The sequence below is a fragment of the Eupeodes corollae genome, chromosome 2 (genome assembly GCF_945859685.1).
Source record: "Eupeodes corollae chromosome 2, idEupCoro1.1, whole genome shotgun sequence".
Lineage (NCBI taxonomy): Eukaryota > Metazoa > Arthropoda > Insecta > Diptera > Syrphidae > Eupeodes > Eupeodes corollae.
The window spans coordinates 154,634,180-154,654,469 of record NC_079148.1 but is presented as its reverse complement, the minus strand read 5'-3'; the positions used below and the strand labels follow the sequence as shown (position 1 = coordinate 154,654,469).

Sequence of the window (20,290 nt, the reverse complement as noted above, 5' to 3'; positions counted from 1 at the left end):
ATATTTGAGGATGAAGATTGTATTTACGTAATTTGCAATTTTTTTTAAACTTTGTACCTAAGTATCTACTAAGTTATCTAGAGTAATAAAAAGAACTTACCTTTAAATATGAGCCTTTTAAGTTTTTCCAAATCGCTGCGCAAACTTCTGGGATGGCTTTAGAAAGAAAGGGTTGCGACAGTCTGGTTTGATAATTTATGCTCTTGAAAGATTCACCTGTAGCTAAGAATCTCAAAGTAGCTGCCAATTGTAGCAACGGTCTCTTAAGAAGTTTTTGGAAAATATATAAGGAAAGGGTCCCGTCCCACTTACTGTAAATGATTAAGCATATAGGTACAGTTCTTGCAGTTCCAGCAACTAAAGTCTCTGTAAACGGGATTTTCGAGCTCTTAAAGTCATTATTACGAAAAATAGGAGCAAACTTTCAAAAGAAAGAATAAAAACTGCGTTATTAATTAAGCTGAATAGCGATTTAATTGAAAACCTAAAATAATATTTGAATACATTTTTGTAATATTTTTTATTTTGATTTACTTTTTATGGATCAAAATATAATAAATTCGTGAGCAAATTTGATTTTCCAGTTCCCAAAACATTTCATTCATTTGTGAATACAAAAATAAAATTCGCGAACAAATAAAAAAATAAATTCCTGGCTTAGTTTCTTAATCAAGAACGAATTAAATTTTATCGTTCTTCAAACCTTGGTAGAAAAGATGACAGTCGTAAATAAAACTCATATAAAAATTTATGTTACTAATAATTAATCGTCAATATTAATTTTCATTTGATAGAAGAAAATACAAACCTCATAAATAATTCTTTAGAAATTGAAATCTTCAAACCCATCATTTACTATTCAAAATAATTTATTGTAGATTTATTTCGATAATAATTCTGCTTAAAGCACAAGTTACAAATAGTTGTATTTTCTAAATTATTAGGTAACTAAAAAGAAGAGAAATATATATTCCACTCATCTGAACTTTAACTGACTGAGAAATTTAATTAATTTTTGTTTAACTTTTTTTTTAAGTCTATGGAAATTGTGTGAAAAGATGCACCTCCTCTTCAAACAACAAAAAGGCACACAAAACTTTATATTTTGTTTTAATTATAATTATTTTACTAAGCAAAATACTTTATGTTTATTAATTAACATAGGTACATATAAATATGTAAATTAACTTAAAATGTAACCGTTAACATTTCAAAGGACAAAAAGTGAAAGAGAGAGAGAGTTCGTATATATTTTCTTTGTTTTTTTTTTCTTTTTGTTAAATGGTAATCACAGATTGTGCCAGTTTTTAGGCTTGTTCTTTAATTAGCGTCTTTAAAACTTTTATATTATCTCCAAGGAGACTGGCCTTATATGATAGTTTTGTTAACTTATAATTTATACTGTACAATTTGGTTTTGAATTTTATATTTGGCAAGCTTGTTACGTTTATATTATGAATTTAAATTTGTAACTTTAACCTTTTTTGGACCACTTTTTACGAAAGGGTAAATATATTTTTCATTTTAGGTATGGTTGGTTTGACAACTCGCTTAGATACTCCGATCTTAGTATTTAAGTTGTTTTAATTGATTTGAAATAAAAGAAAGCGCAAAGCTTTATATAATTGCAAGTAGAAATGGAAAGGCTTTTAAAAGAGTTATTTATATCTTAAATAAATACAAAATAAAATTCATTATTAGGTTAAAAATAAAGTTCTATGCGTATCCTAACCAGCAGGAGCACGTGCGGCTGTATGACGATTCTTCGAACTCTTACCACAAGAGCAATATTTCTTGGCCCCACCATCCGAGACACAACTTGAGTCCGAAGCATACGAGTTCAAACGACTTATACTTCCGGTTACCTCCATGTTTTCCGTTTCGATGGTATAACGAACTGTTGCTTCAAAAAGTCCGTAATTTGGCTTTGTTATGAAAATTATTCGATAAGTTTCCGTTGTAACATTCGTCGATGCGTCCACACCGTGTAAGGCTCGATAGGCACTTTGCACCTCACTTAAGCTCAGCAAAGCGCATCTGTCAGCAACGCTTCCGTTTTTGAAGTCTGCAACGTAGTCATTGATGTAGTTGATTGAGTATTTGGCTATTTTGGTGACCACATTCGAGCCCTTGTAGATGCTCGTGTAGGGAATACACGTGCACCAGTGGTCCTCTATTGCAGCATCATCACAAGACCGGCTGTGTGGCACAGGTTTCAATAAGGTTTGGCACTTAGGGCAGCCCTGACTAGGTTCTGACTTATTAACTCTACCCGATAGCTCGAGAATATGCTTTAGGGTCATATGGAGATCATAGGGGTTGGTTAATCGATTTTTATTCACACTCAGGGCATTTACGAACTCAGTGTGAGAATTTTTCAATCCCGGCGGTAACCAAATGAACATAAAGGGCAAACGTTCTTCCAGATGGCCAGAGAGAAATTTCCTCGTTGGCCCAAAACGCATTCCATGATCGCTAAAAAATATCACAATAGACCGATCGAGGATGCCACGTTTGGCTAATTGTTTTAAGTAATCCTGCATTTTATCATCCATCGACGAGCAGTCACTTATGTCATTGTGACTGAAAGTGTTGGCCCAGAAGAGTCCGAAAAACGGATCATCTCGATATCGTGTGGCCAATTCGAGGGCATAATCGTAAATGTAATCAGCTGAATGCTGATAGCCAAGGCAAAATATTAGTCCAGATTTTAATTTATTAACAAGATTGTGTTCGGCACTTATTAGAAATGGTCGTAGGTAATAGTCTACTGGTGGCTTTTCGAAGCCTAGTTTAAGATAGTTGAAGGTGTTGATTGAGGATTCGTCTTCAGCGTAGGCTGTAACATAGCCATGTTCACGAAAACTTTTCCAAATAAATGGACATCGGTCGAGAGCACCTAACTTGGTTGGAGCACATTTATCAAACGCTACAGTTTGATTGTAGCCAGTGAGAATAGCCATCAAGTTCGGGAACGTATTATCACCCATCTGAAAGATTTTAGCATTTAATAATTTCATGGTATTTGAAGATGTAGTAAGTTACCTTATTATATCCACTCATTTCAAACCATTCGTTGTCGTACAGGTACTGTGCAGTCTTTGGCATCGCTCGTATGAGATTGACTCTTGAGATACTATCGATTCCTATCATAAGGACACTCACGGGCTTTTTTGTTTCTGAATTGGATTTTTTCCAGTCTTGCAATCGTTTTCGGATCTCCGGTCGTTCTGGCATCATCGGATGACCATTGATGTAAGTTTGCTTCTTTTTGCTCTTGCATTTAACTAAAATATTGTCAGCGGTATTGGGAATCTGAGCTGAGTTCCGAAAACTCAAACATTCACTAAGACTGAAATTAATGAAATATAAAATGGAAAACAAATTAAAGGTTTTCCTGAAATACCATACCCAACTTCTTGGTCAGCTTTTTCGCCTCCAGTTTTGCGCTCTATTACTTGGTAACAACAGTCCAGCTGTCCTCCAGATTTAGTATAATACTTGACTTGGTCTTGAATTATAAGCAAGTTGTATTTGCCCGTTGTTGAATTAAAGGCCACCTTGGTTAGAGGCTTACTCGTCGAACAGGGTTCGTACTTTTCCCGTTTAAAATATTGCATAACCTCCGCCGTATATGGATCTATACTAGGCATTTTGCACTTGTCGCTCCATACCAAGTATCCTGATGGAGGAGGAGGTAGAATAGTTGAATTATTTGAAAAGGTTGAATTTGAGATGGGAGTAGCTGATGAAGCTGTGGTTGCAACAATTTTAGGTTTTGTATTTCTATCTAATCTGGGCATGGCAGTTGATTTAAGTGGTATCAAATTTCCACCAATTGCTGCGGCTCCCGTCGAGCGGGATCGCCTAGTGCTAGTGATTTTATCCGGACTTTTTGTAACATCGACCACGACCGTTGGCCTTAGGGTCGATTGTTGCTGTTCTGGACTTGCATTTTGTGCAAATATATTCAAGGCTGTTTGACGTTCAATTATTTTGTTTTATAATTTTGATCAAATTTATAAATTATAGATTCAAAAAAAAATTGTATTATTTTTGTTTTGTTTAGAAGAAATCCATTGCAACGTTAATTCAGTGGGCAAGCATTGCAAAAACATGCGAAAAAATAACAAAGAAAATCAAAAAAATTGTAAAACAATAATAAAATTTTGGAAAAATATAATATTTAAAAAAACTTTTATGGAAGCATTTAAAACGATACAAAACTGATTTGAAAAATTATTCTAAAAAAAGCAATTTGTACATGAAGTATTAGCAATGTGGGCATGGATTGAGCATATACTATACAAAAGAAGTAAAAGCTTGGAACAATTTGATGTTTTGAATGAAAACTATGTAAAAATAAAAAATGTTTTGATTGTGATCGGTGAATGAAGGTAAAAATAATTTTTGAATATACAAATAACTTAAGTGCCAATAGTTCAAACTTCAAGGTAAGAATATTCAAGAAAAGAATCAACCTCATTGCAAAAGATAACTTATCAATTGATAATTGATATTTTTTAATCAATTTTTATCAATATCTATCCATATTTTTAAACCATCTAATATTTTGAATGAAAAATAGATAATTCTTGTGAGATGTTAATTTTGTTTTTAATCCAAAATGTGAAATCGATTTGTTGGTGATAATGATAATAAACAAAAAATAACTAAAAAAGGTAAGTTTTGAAATATAAACTTAAAAAATTGTAAATGTTTATATTTGGAGAGGTCTAATAAAGTATGAATCAATTAAAATCAGTTGTGCTGATGATTTTCTTCCTTGCTTATTGTATTGGAATTTTATTAATTTAAGGTACACATGGTTTGGATTACTTTGTAAAATAATAATATTAAAATCACTTTAAAACCATTTAAAAAAGAGTGAGTACAAGGTATAGAAATAAAGCTTTTGAAGGAGATTGTAATGTTGTCGAGCTAGAGCCTTAATAGACTTGCCAAAAGTTCTTGGTCTAATTAATCTAGATAGAAAAGCTGCCAAGAAACGATTGTTTTCTTCTTAAAAACTGCTCTGGTGATTTTGGTTTAATTAAAAATCCTACAAAATTTTTAAAACCTTTAAAAAACTATGTTTTGTATTCAATGCATATAATGTTGAGAACATTTATTAAAAAAGAAGACATCAATACATATTGGTTTTGAATGTCTCCGAAATTGCAGTTAGTCTGAAATATAAAGCCATATAAAGCAATCCACATACGTGTAGTGCCTTAAAGAAAGTCTCTCTATACACGAGATCTTAAAAACATAAACTGCCCAAATATCTAACAAAATCGAAAGTTGTTTTGAGAGAAGAAATTATTTGTTAGAAAATAAAAAAAGCTATTATTTTTTTCTCGTTAATTTTGAGAGCGGTTTTGGCTATACAATGAGTTAATTAAACTACATATATGAATAAAAAAGATTTCTATTAAAAAGTTAAGACTTAAATTGTACATTAAAAAAAACATGCTGAAAACATAAATAACAATTATAAACATTAATTAAAAAGTCACCAAAATCTCGCAAATCCATTGCGTTTATATTATTTGTGAGCATCAATGTCTAACACCAAGGTGATTTTATTGAATTTCTTCAAAACAGATTTCGGAATTTAAATTCAAATACCAATAGCACAAGATTTTAAACAACCTATTGTTAAGGGCTAAATATTTTATGGCCATCTGAACATGTCTAAATAGTGACAGTTAGTAAAAAGGAAGTAAACAAGCTCAAAGGGACCTATTCATTAGAATTCTTAATTGTCCATTGGACCATTCTCTTACGATCTCATATGGATTTAACAAATTGCGAAAAGCTTAAGTAGCCATTACGTTATTTAATTGGGTTCTCCATGGCTAAATTCAGATTCCCTTCAAAAATGGATTTATTTTTGTGGCTCGTGGAACGTGGCCCACTCATTGCATTAGGTTATTCGCATTGATATACTATACTATACTATAGTATAGTATGTCGATGGTTATTCGTGTCCGTGTATTCGAGTCCGGTAGAGCTGTCAAATTTCCAGCAAACAATTTCTTTAAAATGTTATTAATATTAGTGAAGAGAGGGCCTAATCTGACGAAAAAACCAGATCTGTGGATTTGATCTTAAATCGAAAATAAATCAATTTATTTTGTTCCCCATGGAATGCAAAAACAGGGGATATTTAGATTTTGACAAATCTAGATCAAGAATAAGTTGATTTATTTTAGCCATGAAAAACCCATCAATTTTATCAAAATGTTAATAATATTTAAATCGTTTAAAATTAGCTTAATCATTTTTTCATCTTTTTAGCTTACTAACTAGAAAATGCTATAAAATGGCTTTAAAATTGTGATTTATTGGTAACAATTTTGCGCCAATATTTTACGTCATTTATAATTACAAAATAAAAGTAGTCAAAGATTTTTTTTAACTTAAGGTGTGAGCTACTATATAATTTTTTAACTTACTAAATAATAATATTTAAAAACTTAATAAATATTGACGAAATATCGTCATGACTATCGGTTCTAAATAATATTTGTTTAGTTTCTCCATTGCTTAACAGATTTATGTACCGTATTTGAGAACTCGTAGGCACTTCTCTTTATGTATAGAGTGTTTTTTTTAGAGGTATAGAACTTGAAGTTTCAATACTATTTTAACTGACACCAATTTTGACAGCTGTCAAGCGGTTTATTTTTTTTTCTTTTGACATTTCAACACTAATAGACTGATGCCTGAACACCGCTAACAAATTAAGCAAAACAGAAATTAATCAAGGGTCTATTTCAAATACATATGTACGTATTGAGCGAAGTTTATCGATGACTCACTTTTGGTTGAGTGGATATGTCAATAAACAAAATTGCCCTATTTTTAACCCTCAAGCTATAAAGTTTTGTGCAATAATTGTTCGTTAAATAAACAAACTTTTTCTTTAAAAATAACCGCTTAACTTCTCACACATCTCGAGCCACAATTGATTTAATGAAAAACGTTTGGTAACAGCACGATACAAAATTCAGAGGGAAAATAGTTTCCACGATTAACACTTAAAACCGCTTGATTAAAATGGAGCACTTCAAGGATAACATTCGCATCGTTACGGCTACAAATATGTAGGAAATAGTCATACAAAATCGGACCTCCAGATTAGACTCACCGTGGCGGCTATATGCCAGAAATCGTATTTAAAATGCCAGAAGATTATTCGAATAGATTAAACTTTGCAACAGTTAAAAAACACCCTCTATTTGTATTTGTTTAATGGCTTAAAGCAAACTTGTACTTTATATAACTGAAAACTATGCTTTCTCGATTTGCAACATTGACCCTTTTTTCAGATGAGCTCTACCAATTATCCGGAAACAACTTGTAAGGTTCATAAAAACCTTACATATTTTTGTGTAATCAATCATCAATTTGAAGACCACAAAAAAAGCAACTTCGAGGTTTAAATAAAAAAAAAGATAAAGCCAAGGTCTTTCAGAGATGTCTATTGTTATATAAGATTTATTTGATTACAATCCACCAAGATCTCGGATACCCGCATTATTAATAATTTCTTGTATATAATTATGGTAATACGCTAACAATAAAAACAAATTACTCATCAATTAGGTACTTGGGATTATAGCAAGATCCAAGATGAACACCAACAACCATGTGATCGTTCGTTTTACTATCAGATTGTCTAACCACACTCAGCACGACCGAAATTGATGATTTCATATTATGATATAAATTTTAGGAAGTATAGTTAAGTAAATATAAGCAAAATAATTAATTATTATTATACCCATTGACCACATACTCGTGAATATTAGAAATATGTCATCTGCAGTTTTTAAATTCAAAATGTACCTAATTTTTAAAAATAAACAACAAAGAAAAAGATAACGTATGAAAATGTCGTTAGTAGATACAATTTATGATGGAAATAAAATTAGTATTTTGTGGTGTATATTTTATGTTTTCAAGAATTTTCAAATCAACGCAACCAACTCAACTTTCAACCAGCTACAGTATTCAGCTGTCTCCCACCCTCTCTCAGCTACGTTCGAAAATAATATTATATTTTTGTATGTTTTTAATTTTTTGAAGGCATGTATAGGTATAAAGATATACAAAAGTTTATATTTATGAACAGTAAAACCTTCAACCACTAAAAACTAGGTTTATATGAGAAAAAGCAAAACGGGGGCTCCTATAAAACTGCTACTTACCCTTCATTCCGGGCACAGTCGAATGATGAGTAACAGGAATCATTTGATTGGAGTTCCGGTTTATTATCATGGAATTAATGTAGAATAGAAATAGGAACGTTCCGCCTAGCAGCACAAAAGCCCGTTTTCGGCGGGTAAATATGCTACTAATTGATTGACCAATCGATGATGGTTTCTTACAATGTCGGAGTAGGTTTTTGTTGGTGTAACGACTTTTGACGGATGCGGGATCTGTTTTGGAATTAGGTTTATTTTTTGAAGTTGAAGTACAGTGATTGGTGGGTGACACCAACCAGGTGTCATTGGCGTCTTCGTTTTTCCTGCTGCTGGTGAGGGGTGTCTTGTTCTCGTCGTCATCATCGTCGTCGTGTTGTTGCAGTAACGGCTCGAGGACACTATCGTTACTGCCGCTGGAACTTAAGTTGCTCATATTTGCTGGTCATTATTTTTAGTCTAATGGAGGTATAGAAAAAAAAAATTTTAATGATAGACAAATTTCCAACACATAAAATCTCGGACATTTTGAACTCTACAATTTTTTTACAAAAGTTTTCGAATTTTGGTGACGAGAATAAAGACGATTTTCAACCAAAATGTACTGTAACCAACGACAGCAATAACTGCAAAATTGTAGTGGTTGTATTTTGTTGAGAATTTAATTTACAATAATTTAGTATAGTATAAAAAATATCATCGTTGAACAAAATGATTAAACGGCAACTCCGCTCTAGACGTAAAATAATATAACTTAATGGGGTTTTATAAAGGTAAATTCATTTTTGTTTAAAAAAGTGATTTTTTTGTGGCGCATGGAACACGATTGGAATTGTTTTCTTTTTTTTGTCATTGTATTAGTGCAATTTAGTGTTAACGAGTGCGGTACACCTGTAAACTTAACAACTAAACATTTTTTAAAATTGCATAAGTTTTGGTGCAAAAATGGGTACAACATATCCATCAGAACTGTAGATAGATAAATCAATTTTTTTTTACCCATGGAATCCAAAAACTGGGGGAAGTTGTGTTTTTAATAGAAATAGATCAAGAATAAATTGATTTATTTTACCCATGGAAGCCCCCATAAAGGAGATGATCCGAGCTGTTTTATTTTCTTGATTTCCAAGAAGGTTTTCTTTTCCTGATTTGTTAAGACTATTGTTATACTAATGTCCCATACAAAACGATCACAATTCATTGATCTCAAAAGAAAACAAAACTCCTCCTTCAAATTTGTCCCAATTTTGTCCCTAACCATCTAAACATTGAGATTCCTAAAATAAAAAAGAATCATTAAAATCGGTTCAAAAATTATTACACAGTTATTCATTGCTTCTTTCAGGGGAAGAATAAATTGAATATTTTAGGACCGAGCATCAAAAGGAGGGCAGGTCTTCAACATTAATTATTTGTGATAAACAATATGATACGGAACTAGCATATTTTTATAGTTTTCTTTAAATAATTTTTTAGAGTAAGTCAATATCATGAATAATTTTTGCGATTTTTAAGTTTATATCTGGTTTTTAAAGGCCAAAATAGTAGGACTTGCCTCCCCATGGATGTAAAGTCATATCTCAAACACAATACGTGCGTTTTGTTCGCATTTCATATATAGTAAAGTGAGAAATTCCCAACAAAACGATCCACAGTGGCCAGATTTTTGTATTTAAAAATTGGTACAACTGAAAGAAGATCTGTCAAAATAATAATAAAAAACTTCAAAAAGGAGGTTTGTTCGTAGACTACTACATTAACATGTGGTGTTGAAGCGAGCTTGAAGCTAGCCTCAATTCTTTATATACCTGCATCAAGTTGAGATTTATCTATATTTTGGAAACATAGCAAAGCATGAATATATTTTCTACTGTTTTTTCTTGCAAAATAAGCCCAGTTAGTCCATTTTCACAAACAAAACTAAATAATATCAACAGTAATAGATTCGTTTTTTCCGCAATGTAAAACACACATGATTCCAAATGCAGAACTACTCAAAGAACACAGCCATCGAGATACAAATGCAATATCAACCGTACCAACATTTGAGAACGAAATCACATAAGATCCATTCGAGGCTCATATACATAAATGTAAAAAACCTATCCATAGTGAGATTCTACTCTAACTTTTATCGGTGTTATTCTCACTATGGATATTGTTTTTGTTATTAGTGTAAAATCCTACTTTACTATGGATAGATTTCCCAACAAAACACGGGTAATTACTTTATTGTTGACATGTGTCATTTATAACATTTTTCAATGGAACAAGAATTTAAATATGTATTTTAAAAATATTGTATATTAAATGATACCATGACAATATGAAAGTAAGAATCATTGAGTGATAAAAATGTTTTCTTATCTCATATTTTTTTGTTTTGTTCCTTTAAAAGATAAAGTAAGAACCAACATTCAAATGAGCATATATCTTAACTAACTGATATTTCGACCGGAAATACACCGACCATGAAAAATGTTTGAGATAACCTAGAAATTGTGTGTATCCGGCAAAAAACAAAGGCCTATTTTTTTCTTTTTTACATTTTAAAGAAAAGATAAGTGTTGCGTTATGTTGGATTTCTTGCGCATAATCATGAATTCTAAACAAATTAAATGGGAATCAGAAAATTAAGAACTTCAAAAACGTTCTTGTTGTGAAGAAAAAAAAAAGATTAATGGAAATACAGAAATGCATTAATAAATACAGAATGTGTAGCTTATTGTTCTGATGAAAACATTTTCCTTTTTAAAATACATAACTTAACAAATATGAATTGATATCCATTGAAAAATAAGGTGAATGTTTCAAAAAAAGGAATAGACGAGAGAGACAGTTTAGTTTTGACAGCTCGTGACAGCCATATTGTTTCTTTTAATTTCTGAATTTTAATCAGGTCCTAAAAAAAAATAATTCTGGCAAATTACAGCCGCTAGCAACATGTGTAATGATGTATTTTAAAGCAGTTGGAAGTTGATCCATAGTTTGGTAAAAATAATCATCTTTTTGATGATTCTTCACCTTTAGAAGAATGGGTACGTGACACTAATCCACGATTCGTGAGGTGTCAATGCATCCAAATAAAGTTAATGTTATCGGTCTGTAGGAACACTTTCGAAAACAGTGCTGGCCACCGTCAAAAACGATCGTTATACGAATTGGATTATATGAACGGAAGACATATGGTTTCAACAGGTTGGCGCTATGTGCTAAAGTGAGGTTAATTGGCCAACAAGATCGTGTGATGTAACCCCTTTAGACTTTATCTTGTGGGGCTTTCTTTAGCCGCAGGTCCATGCGAATAGCCGCAAATCACTGCTGTAATAATCACACATGTAGGTAATAAAATGTTTTTTTTAGCTGCATAAGAAGTTTCTATGGATGTTTTCTATTGTTTGACAGTGATATTTTTTGTTCAATAAGGTTTGGCAACTTGGAAATTTACAATGAACACCGAGCAACGCTTTTAAAATTGAGGGAATTTACATGAAAAAAACTCTTGAAGCATTAAAACACAATATTGGAAAACGTAGTGAAAAATTGAATTGGACAGTTTACAAGTACCAGAAATAGCATTTAAGAAATAAAAAAAAACATACATATACAATGGTGGACAAGAATTTAGCACACTTGTTAAAGAAAATAAAAACCGTTTAATTTTCAATTTGTTTTCTTATTATTAAATAAGTTATATTTTATTTACATTACATATACATATAGCACTATGTTTTCATAGTACTTCGTCAAATATGTTTAACATCTGTAAGAAGAAAAAAGTAAGAAATGTAGAAACATCAATTTTTCGCCTGGACACGAATTTATCACATTCAACAATTTCTTCATAAAATTTTACTTACCGTTATCAATTCTAATTTTTTCTTAGTATTTGGTAGGGAACCCTTTATTTTGCAGTACAGAAGTACCAAGCATTTTGAATCTCCTGCCACAATTGTGTTAAATTGGTTGTTTTGTTTTGCTTAATGTGATATTCAACATCGTTCCACAAATTCTCGATCGGGTTAAGATCAGGTGATTGTGCTGGCCACTTCAAAACGTCGATTTTATTCACCTCTAAGGCACACTTCATTTATTTTGAAGTGTGTTTAGGTTCGTTGTCGTGCATGAAGCACCACAATAACGGCAAATTGTCTTCTGCGTAGGGTATCATATGATCAAACAGGATATCTCTGCACACGTTCTGGTTCATTTTGGTGTTAATTTTTACGATGGGACCAACGCCGTGCCATGAAAACGCAGCCCAGACCATAACGTTGCCTCCACTGTGTTTCACCGTCTTAATGGTGTACCTTGGATCAAATTTTCTGTTTTTTGGACGCCATACATATTTTTTTCCATCCTATCCGAACCGGCAGAATTTGAATTCATCGCTCCAGAACACGTTTTTCCAAAAACTAATCGGTTTGTCTAGGTGAGCTTTGGCAAACTGTAACCTAGGTTTCAGATTTTTTTTCACACAAGCAGTTTTCTCTGAGCAACGCACCCACGTATATTCATTTAATCGGTGTCTTATGGTCCTTTAGGAAACATCCATAGTTCATTGAAATTTCGCCTCGAATGGCACTGGAGGTCTTAAACGAATCCTTATTCGATAACCTATCAATAATTCTATCTTCATTAGTAGTTGTCTTTCTAGCCCGGTTGTTTTTTTTAACGTTTTCAATCATTCCAAACTTTTTGAAATGACGAAGGGCATTATAAACCAGCTTCCTGGAGCATTCTTACCACTTAGAAATGTCTGTTACCGTCCGCCCTTTTGATTTCATTTTCAAGATCAGACTTCCTTTGAGCACCATTTTCATTTGCCATGACTTATTATTTAAAATTTTTTTTTAATATAGATAATTAAAGGAATATTTAATAACCTCAAAAATTATTATTTTTTTTTAAATACAAAAATCAAAAATATACTCTTTGATTGCAAAACGGGCTAAATTTATGTCCAGCTAAAAACAACGCAAATCACAAACACTTTTAATTTTTCGCAAAATGGTATTTTACTTTTCATAGTAACAACATAAAAATGAACCGTTTCTTGTAAGTAATAAAGAATTGTCCACCACTGTATAGTTATAGAAAATTTATTTAAAAAATATTTCTGTTTTTATTATTATTTTAATTTTCCAAGCTCTTATAAAAATCACAACTTCCCGCTCCCATATCCACATTTAGTATTCATCCCAAATCTAAAAAATAAATTATAACTTCTCAAATTATATGCAACAAAGTTATCAGATATTCCATTAAGTGAATCATACATATGTATTTATATGAAAAGAACAAAGCATCACTAATGCACTTTTTTAACTGTCAGAACAAGTAAAGGCATAAATTTGCTACCTAACTGCCAATAAAAAAAGCAATTACTTTCGCTATCATTGCTTTGCTAAAATTGATTTATTGTTGTTTCAAAAAAGAAATCATTCCAAATCAGAAAAATCAATGAATAAGAAACATTAAATAATTTTTGTCTAAACACATGCTTAAATTGTCATATTTTGACAGATGAATTGACCATACAAAAGTTGTACTTTTCTGTCATAACTATGACGTTGTGATGTGAGACGATATGACAACACTAGATATATTTATTGATATAAATAATAATTAGGGTTTCCTATAATTTATAGGAAACTAAAACTTATTTAATAATAACGTGTTTTTCGTTTGGCTTTAATTCCAATCTGATAGTCCAGGTAATATAGGGAGTTAGATAGTCACGCTAACCTTGGTCTCTGTAATGCATTTTAGTACATTTCTTTTATTTTTAATCATTATTATTTTAATTTACTTCTTTTATTTTCAACCTACATTTCAAATCAGCTGAAGTTGTCTTTGCTTTAATTTATTCAAATGCCAATCTAAAACAACTTTAAACACATGTACCTAAGTGAAAAGTTAACCTAGCTTAGATCGCGTGTAGAGCGTTTTGTTGCTATTTTTTAAGTAATATTTTGTTTGTGTTATAACAACTGTTTATGTTCAGTATATCAGTATAAATAAATAAATGTAATTATGTATATGTTCTTTTAGTTACCTTTCTATGACAAGTCACCTACTGCCCCAAGTGCAGAAATATTTTGTATATTTTTATGCAACTCAAAGAAATGATCTGATTTATTTTTATATTCCTCATTCGAATTAATCAAGCGCGTTAATTGAAAATAGTTGCCTTTGGCTTTGTTTGCACAAAAAACAAAAGTTGTAATGTAAACTTTGCACTGTCAAACTTTTTTGTTATTTAAATGAAATTAAACACTTGTTTCAATACGTTGACAGTGCATTTTAATTCAAAATATCCAAAATTGTAACTAAACTTGGGTCATTCACTTTCGTTTTTATTTTACAGAAAAACATTAAGAACATAAATATTTATAAATAAATCAAAATAGGGGAGGTTTTTATTTTTATTTACGAGTCAAGGTCGTTATGATCTTGTCATAATCTCAATACGCCCTTCTTTTTGTTTTACTTTTTTGTTTTTGAACAACTTAAATTAGCACGGAATTATTTTATTTTTAAAATCTCTCAAGAATAAATCAACCGCGCATGGGGTCGCTATATTACACTGCGCTGCGCCGCCAAGCCGAGTCGAACCGCACCACATCTATTTTAGTACAAAAATTAAAATACATCAAATCAACTCTGGGTAGTGCCGGTTTGCGTTGTTGGGTTCGGTTGGTGGACTGAACTGTACACTGAAGACTCTGAATGGTTGTTTGAGTTTAGTTTGGTACTAATTTCGCTAAAAAGCTTTGACAGCTGACAGGCCCTGATGTTGTAGTAAATTTGTGAGGGGTGGGATTTTAGCACGGAATTATTTTATTTTTAATATCTCTCAAGAATAAATCAACCGCGCAAGTTATATATTTTAAAGTAGAATACAAAACGACAGTATTGTTTAGAGTTATAAACTCAACTCAATTCTTTATTGCCAAATTAAATTATTGGTTGGTGGACTTAACTGAACACTGACCTTTATAGTAAAAAGTCAAAAAAGTAAAACAAAATACGTTTTTGTTGACAGACTTAAATGAAGATATTCTAGTTGATTGGACGATTTTTTTTAAAACGAATAATCCTAGCTTTGGAAATTGTTAATATGTAGTTGGAATTTTTGAAATTTTTCTCTAGACTAGTTTATTCTGTTAAATACATCAGAAAGCTGTAAAACATTGGAATTTGTCGTTTGACAGCCAACTCAGGAGCACTGTAGCCATCTTGTTTTTGGTGAAGTTGGCTTCATACCCATTGCGAGTGTCAACTAGCAATTGACAACTATGAAAAGCAATTACTTCATATGAAGGTTTTTTATTGTTCACAAGAAATTTTCTTGATATTATCAACAATCTGGACTTTTTTCAAAACTTTTATTATTTATGTACTTAAATGCTTAACTTTAACATTTATCAAGTTTCAATTGATTGACAGTTGATACTGGCAGTTTAAGTAAACATCTTGTAAAGTTTCGATTCTCAAAATAAACACATTACATAATGATACATAAAATACAAAATGTAGTCAGTGGTCTTGATTCATTTCTTGAATCAAATCGTAACAATTTGATACTTTAACAATGAGTTTGGGAACGATGTTCTGACGTCATATTGTTACAAATTGTAACTCCCTTAACGTTTAGGAACGAAAGTAGGTAACGATTATTAACAATAGTTAATGAATAGTTAGAAAAAGAACCGAATTTCGAACTGTGAAAAGTTTGATTTTGACAGGTGCTTTATTTTGACAGTAACTCTATATGACTTTGCAAGTAACCGTAAATAGAAAATGTAAGGTTTCTGCAAATTATGAAAAAAAATAAAACTTTCATTAACGTTAAAAAGTATACTTTGTTTAACCCCACTTTCCCCAAGAGGAAGGCTGAAGACTTTTGACCCGGACCTGGAAAATTGTGGAAGTTGCGTTACATACTAGGCAACGTTTGTGATGGGACATAAGCAAGAGATGCTTTATTATATAGAGATAAAAACAAATTAGTGCCGAAGCCAGTACCTTCTTAAGCAATAATTCTCTTTAAGCATCTTTTTTGCAGGCGACAATAATTAGGCAGATTGCTTTTTTTCAAAACAAATCATCCAAACAAAGGCGTATTAATGGTTTAGCGTATTTTATCTTTATTTATTATTATTGTATGCAATCTGCAATTTGAAAATGCAAATGTCCATTATGAGCTCAGTATACGGTACGGCACGTAAAATTAAAATTATGTACGTATGATCGAGTATGTTTTTTGAAGGAAAATGGAAATGCTTGGATTTATTTTCATTTTGCGAAATTTGTATGTGTTTTTTTTTCATTATTTCGATAAACTTTTAGCACCGATCGTATAAATATGTACATAGATATGTTTGCATAGAATATAAACAACAAATTGTCGGTATGTTTATGTCAGGGCTATGAGAGAGTGAATACATTTCGAGATTATTGTTATGCTAATAAAATTAAATAATATAAATTGGGGTTTGATTGATGTTTGACCGTACGATGCTTTAAATGAGCCTTGAGAATTATTTCTCGTGTTTTATTCTCTAGGCAAGAGGAGGATAAATGAGATATCAATGAAATGGAAGAAAAAATAATGCTTAGATTAATTAAAATATTTTGTAAGTAAAGTAGGTACACTATTGTAATTGAGTTTATACAATAACTCTCTATAGGGTGTTTTTTTATCTCCGTGAGAAGTATCGATGGTTGTTGTCTATGGTTTGACAGTTGAGAATGTCAAACTGACATTTCTGTTGAGTAAGATTTGACAATTTATCATGAATTTTCTATAACGAGAACCCTCCCAGATTTTTGAAAAAAAACTAGATCTGTTCTCGAAATTCAATACGTGTCCCTCGTGCGAAAAGAATTGTAAGGTGATAAAGTTCATTTTTGGTTAAATGGCTTCCTCAACTTTTGTTGACAAATAAATTGTCTTATGTGGGCCGAAAGCAATCCTCAATTAATTAATGAATCATTTAAAAATTACCGCTTTCACGCTGACGGCATTTATCAGTATTTCATTTGAAATAAAAAAGTGGCTGTAATTAGGGGCCAATTATAGCCATCATTGATATCAATCCTGACAAATTTTTTAATGTAAATTCAAATTTTTAAGTGATCGCTAGAAATGACTGAAAGAAACGTTTATTTGCATAATTATTTTTTGCTTAAAACGTAGTTTTAGATGTTCCGGAAATTAATTTCCCTAAACAGCTGATTCTGTATGAAACAAATGGTTCCACTGATTTATCTTTCAATTTTACACAATTCCAACGACAGACAAAAATTGTCCGGTGGATTTGAATCAGGAACTTTTTTTCAGTGACAGAAATATTCAACTATCGCTGTCAAAAATTCCAATGATTGGTTTATATGAATATCGAGCCATGTTCACAGAGTTTTTGTTTTCCAGAGCTAATCAGCGACATTCGATTTCAAAAAGACGTTGCAACTTGTCATGCAGTTCGCTTTATCGTTATTTTAATTCAAAAATAACATGGCGACAATCTTATTTCCTGTAATTTTTTGGCAGCTAATGTTCTAGTCACTATTGACTTCACACGAACCGATTTTTTTGTAAAAAAAATGAAAATTCGACTGATTGCTAATAGACCAAGTAATTCCATGCGGACATATGCGAAAACAATGAAAGCAATATATAAGTAAACGGATTATAACTATACAAAATTAATTACAAAAAAATGTCTGTTTTATTACTGAAATCTCTTAAAATAATAACTTTATAAAGGTTTGATATCGGTACTTCATCAGAAACGTATGTAAGTAGGTACAAGTTCAATAAAGGAATTAAATGCGGGCCCTTTTGGACTAAGGACCGTGGTTAGTGGTACCGTATTGCTCCGACACTGAAGACAAAAAATATCGATCAAATGCCAAAATCTGCAGTGTTTCCCGCGTTCAGGTTATAAATTTTACATTTCTACCAATGCTCTTTTGTAGCTTTATAATGATTTGTATATTGTTTCAAAAACATACATGCATTTGGGCCCCCAAAACTAAATGATCCTGATGGAGGACTCTACCTCAATGCCCAACCCTGTTTTCGAATTTTTAACATTATCAAGTAATTTATTTTGTGTATCAATAGAAGGTAAAGTTATAGCCGTGGTATAGATATAATAAAACTATAGGTAGCTTAATATGCTAATAACGTATAGAGTGGGTGTGTTTTAATTTGTTAATAGAATATAGATGAAAGAACTTGATAATGATGATAAGAATCGCAGCTGGCATAAAGACCAGGCCATTGATACTCTTGTTTATATAGCTAAACTTTTGACACCCCACTAAAGCACATTAATCTTAAAGGAAAAGGTATTTCGAAAAACGTATCTGGATAAATATAGATATGTCATGAAGGGAGGTTTATCAATTTCCGCGAAAACTACTTGAAGAGTTATTTACACTTTTTCCAAACACCTTGAAAGATACACAAAACCGTAATTTGACCAATGAAGGCTATAACACCTTATCTACTGGTTATTTCAACAAAATATCTTATCACCTTAATCAAACTTAAAAGTATGTGCTCTCATCAAAATACTATTTTTATATACAAATTTACATATACAGTGTGCGAAATAATATAGGTACAGTAAATACATCATCCATTATATAAAATCATTTTTGCGTACACTTTATTTTTTTTTGCAATAAGTCTCCTTACTCATTCACTTTATATCATTTTTGAATCAGCCATATTGTTCTGCTTTCATCCTTTTTATCACACTATTGATAAGTTATTAATTTTTCTTTAAAATATTTATGGGAAGTGTTTTTTTATTATTTGAAAAATATTAATACAAACAATTATTTTCGTTTTTTTCTTTTTTGTTTTTTGGTTTATCAAATCGCACTTCCTTTCCTATCCGAATGTGTTTATAATCTGAAATTCTGTCTGCTCCTTAAAGGACACTCAAATTTGAGTAGTTCAGTGAGTGAAGAGTATGATAAAACTTTGCAAATAAGAGATGTCCTTTGCCCTTCATGTTTACAGTTATACTTCATACGGGTATAGCACAAGCAAAAGGAAGAGAAAGGACGAAGGACTCTCTGAGTCATATTTTGTCAGTACTTCGATTACAAACCAGGGATGTCTTATAGTGCATTATCTAAAGATGAGCAAAGGACTTGCATTTTATAACGCATAAACTAGTGTCAAGCTCAAATTGATAGTTGATAAATAATATTAAAATCGGTCTTTTAATTCTTCAATAATAAAAATATAAAACAACTTTTTATTTTATTTTAAATTATTTATCACTTTTAGCTGTCAAGACTTTCATCAGTTGGTTTGTAGAATATTAAACTTTGACATTTATAAATTCAAATATTTATATAAGACTTGCAATGGGGTTATATTTTATTTATCACTGTTCGACAAAATTACGCAAATTTGTCTGTCACGGAAAAAAAATAACAATAATTTTATTAAGAAATAATTTGTCCTTAATTTAAATTCTATTAAAAATTTGTCTATCACATTTGGTTCTTGAAACATTGCCTTTTAAAAATAAAAATACGTTTTGGAGTTAATTTTTAGTCGCAATTGCGAATCCAAAAATGGATTTTAACTAATATTACCAGTTTTCAACATTATTTTTATATTTTCTAACATATTTTAAAAACTTTATGTGTATAAAATTCTTAAGACGACGAATTCGTTAAAAGAACTAAACTGTTTTCCCATTTCTGTTGAAAACCGTTTTAGCAGAAGGTTTAGCGTTATATTGAGATTTTTGTAAGATTACTGAAATCTAACAACTTACAAAAATTTTCTCGAAAATATTGTTAAATACTTTGACTATTTAATATCGAAAAATGGAATTATAGATTTGGAAAACTATCATACAATTTATTGACAAAAACTTTATTTACATATGTTTTTTCGTCTTTCATTAACTTAGCAAAAAAAGCTAACTAAAACCAATAAAATGGACTATTTTGAAGAAAAAGTGGTAAAAAAACATTTGGAAATTGAGTTTCTAGAAAAAAGTTCATTTAACAATTGCAGCTTTGACATAAAATAA

The 20,290-nt window shown here is 31.1% G+C and overlaps 1 protein-coding gene across 5 annotated transcripts; it reads right to left on the bottom strand.

Moving 5' to 3' along the window:
• Positions 1-851: 851 nt before the first annotated feature.
• On the bottom strand, positions 852-19,120 carry LOC129944538 (uncharacterized). 5 transcript variants are annotated; one of them, XM_056054037.1, is made up of 5 exons: positions 18,896-19,120; positions 8,220-8,672; positions 3,412-3,976; positions 3,046-3,352; positions 852-2,990 (listed from the first exon to the last, which is right to left on the bottom strand). In XM_056054037.1, exons 2-5 carry the CDS (start codon positions 8,647-8,649, stop codon positions 1,728-1,730), a joined length of 2,565 nt encoding a protein of 854 aa, XP_055910012.1. In that variant the 5' UTR covers positions 8,650-8,672; positions 18,896-19,120; the 3' UTR covers positions 852-1,727. The 5 variants fall into 5 exon arrangements, with proteins under 5 accessions (XP_055910012.1, XP_055910014.1, XP_055910016.1 ...); XM_056054039.1 differs by having other exon boundaries at positions 18,928-19,120; XM_056054041.1 differs by having other exon boundaries at positions 3,412-3,682; positions 18,896-19,119.
• Positions 19,121-20,290: the final 1,170 nt, after the last annotated feature.

Excerpts from the sequence above, each read along its gene's own strand:
- LOC129944538 (XM_056054037.1), bottom strand. The coding sequence starts at position 8,649 with ATGAGCAACTTAAGTTCCAGCGGCAGTAACGATAGTGTCCTCGAGCCG. Across the intron at positions 3,977-8,219 it reads GACTGTGCCCGGAATGAAGG|CCTTGAATATATTTGCACAA; the intron begins GTAAGTAGCAGT and ends AACGTCAAACAG. Across the intron at positions 2,991-3,045 it reads AAATGAGTGGATATAATAAG|ATGGGTGATAATACGTTCCC; the intron begins GTAACTTACTAC and ends AAAATCTTTCAG.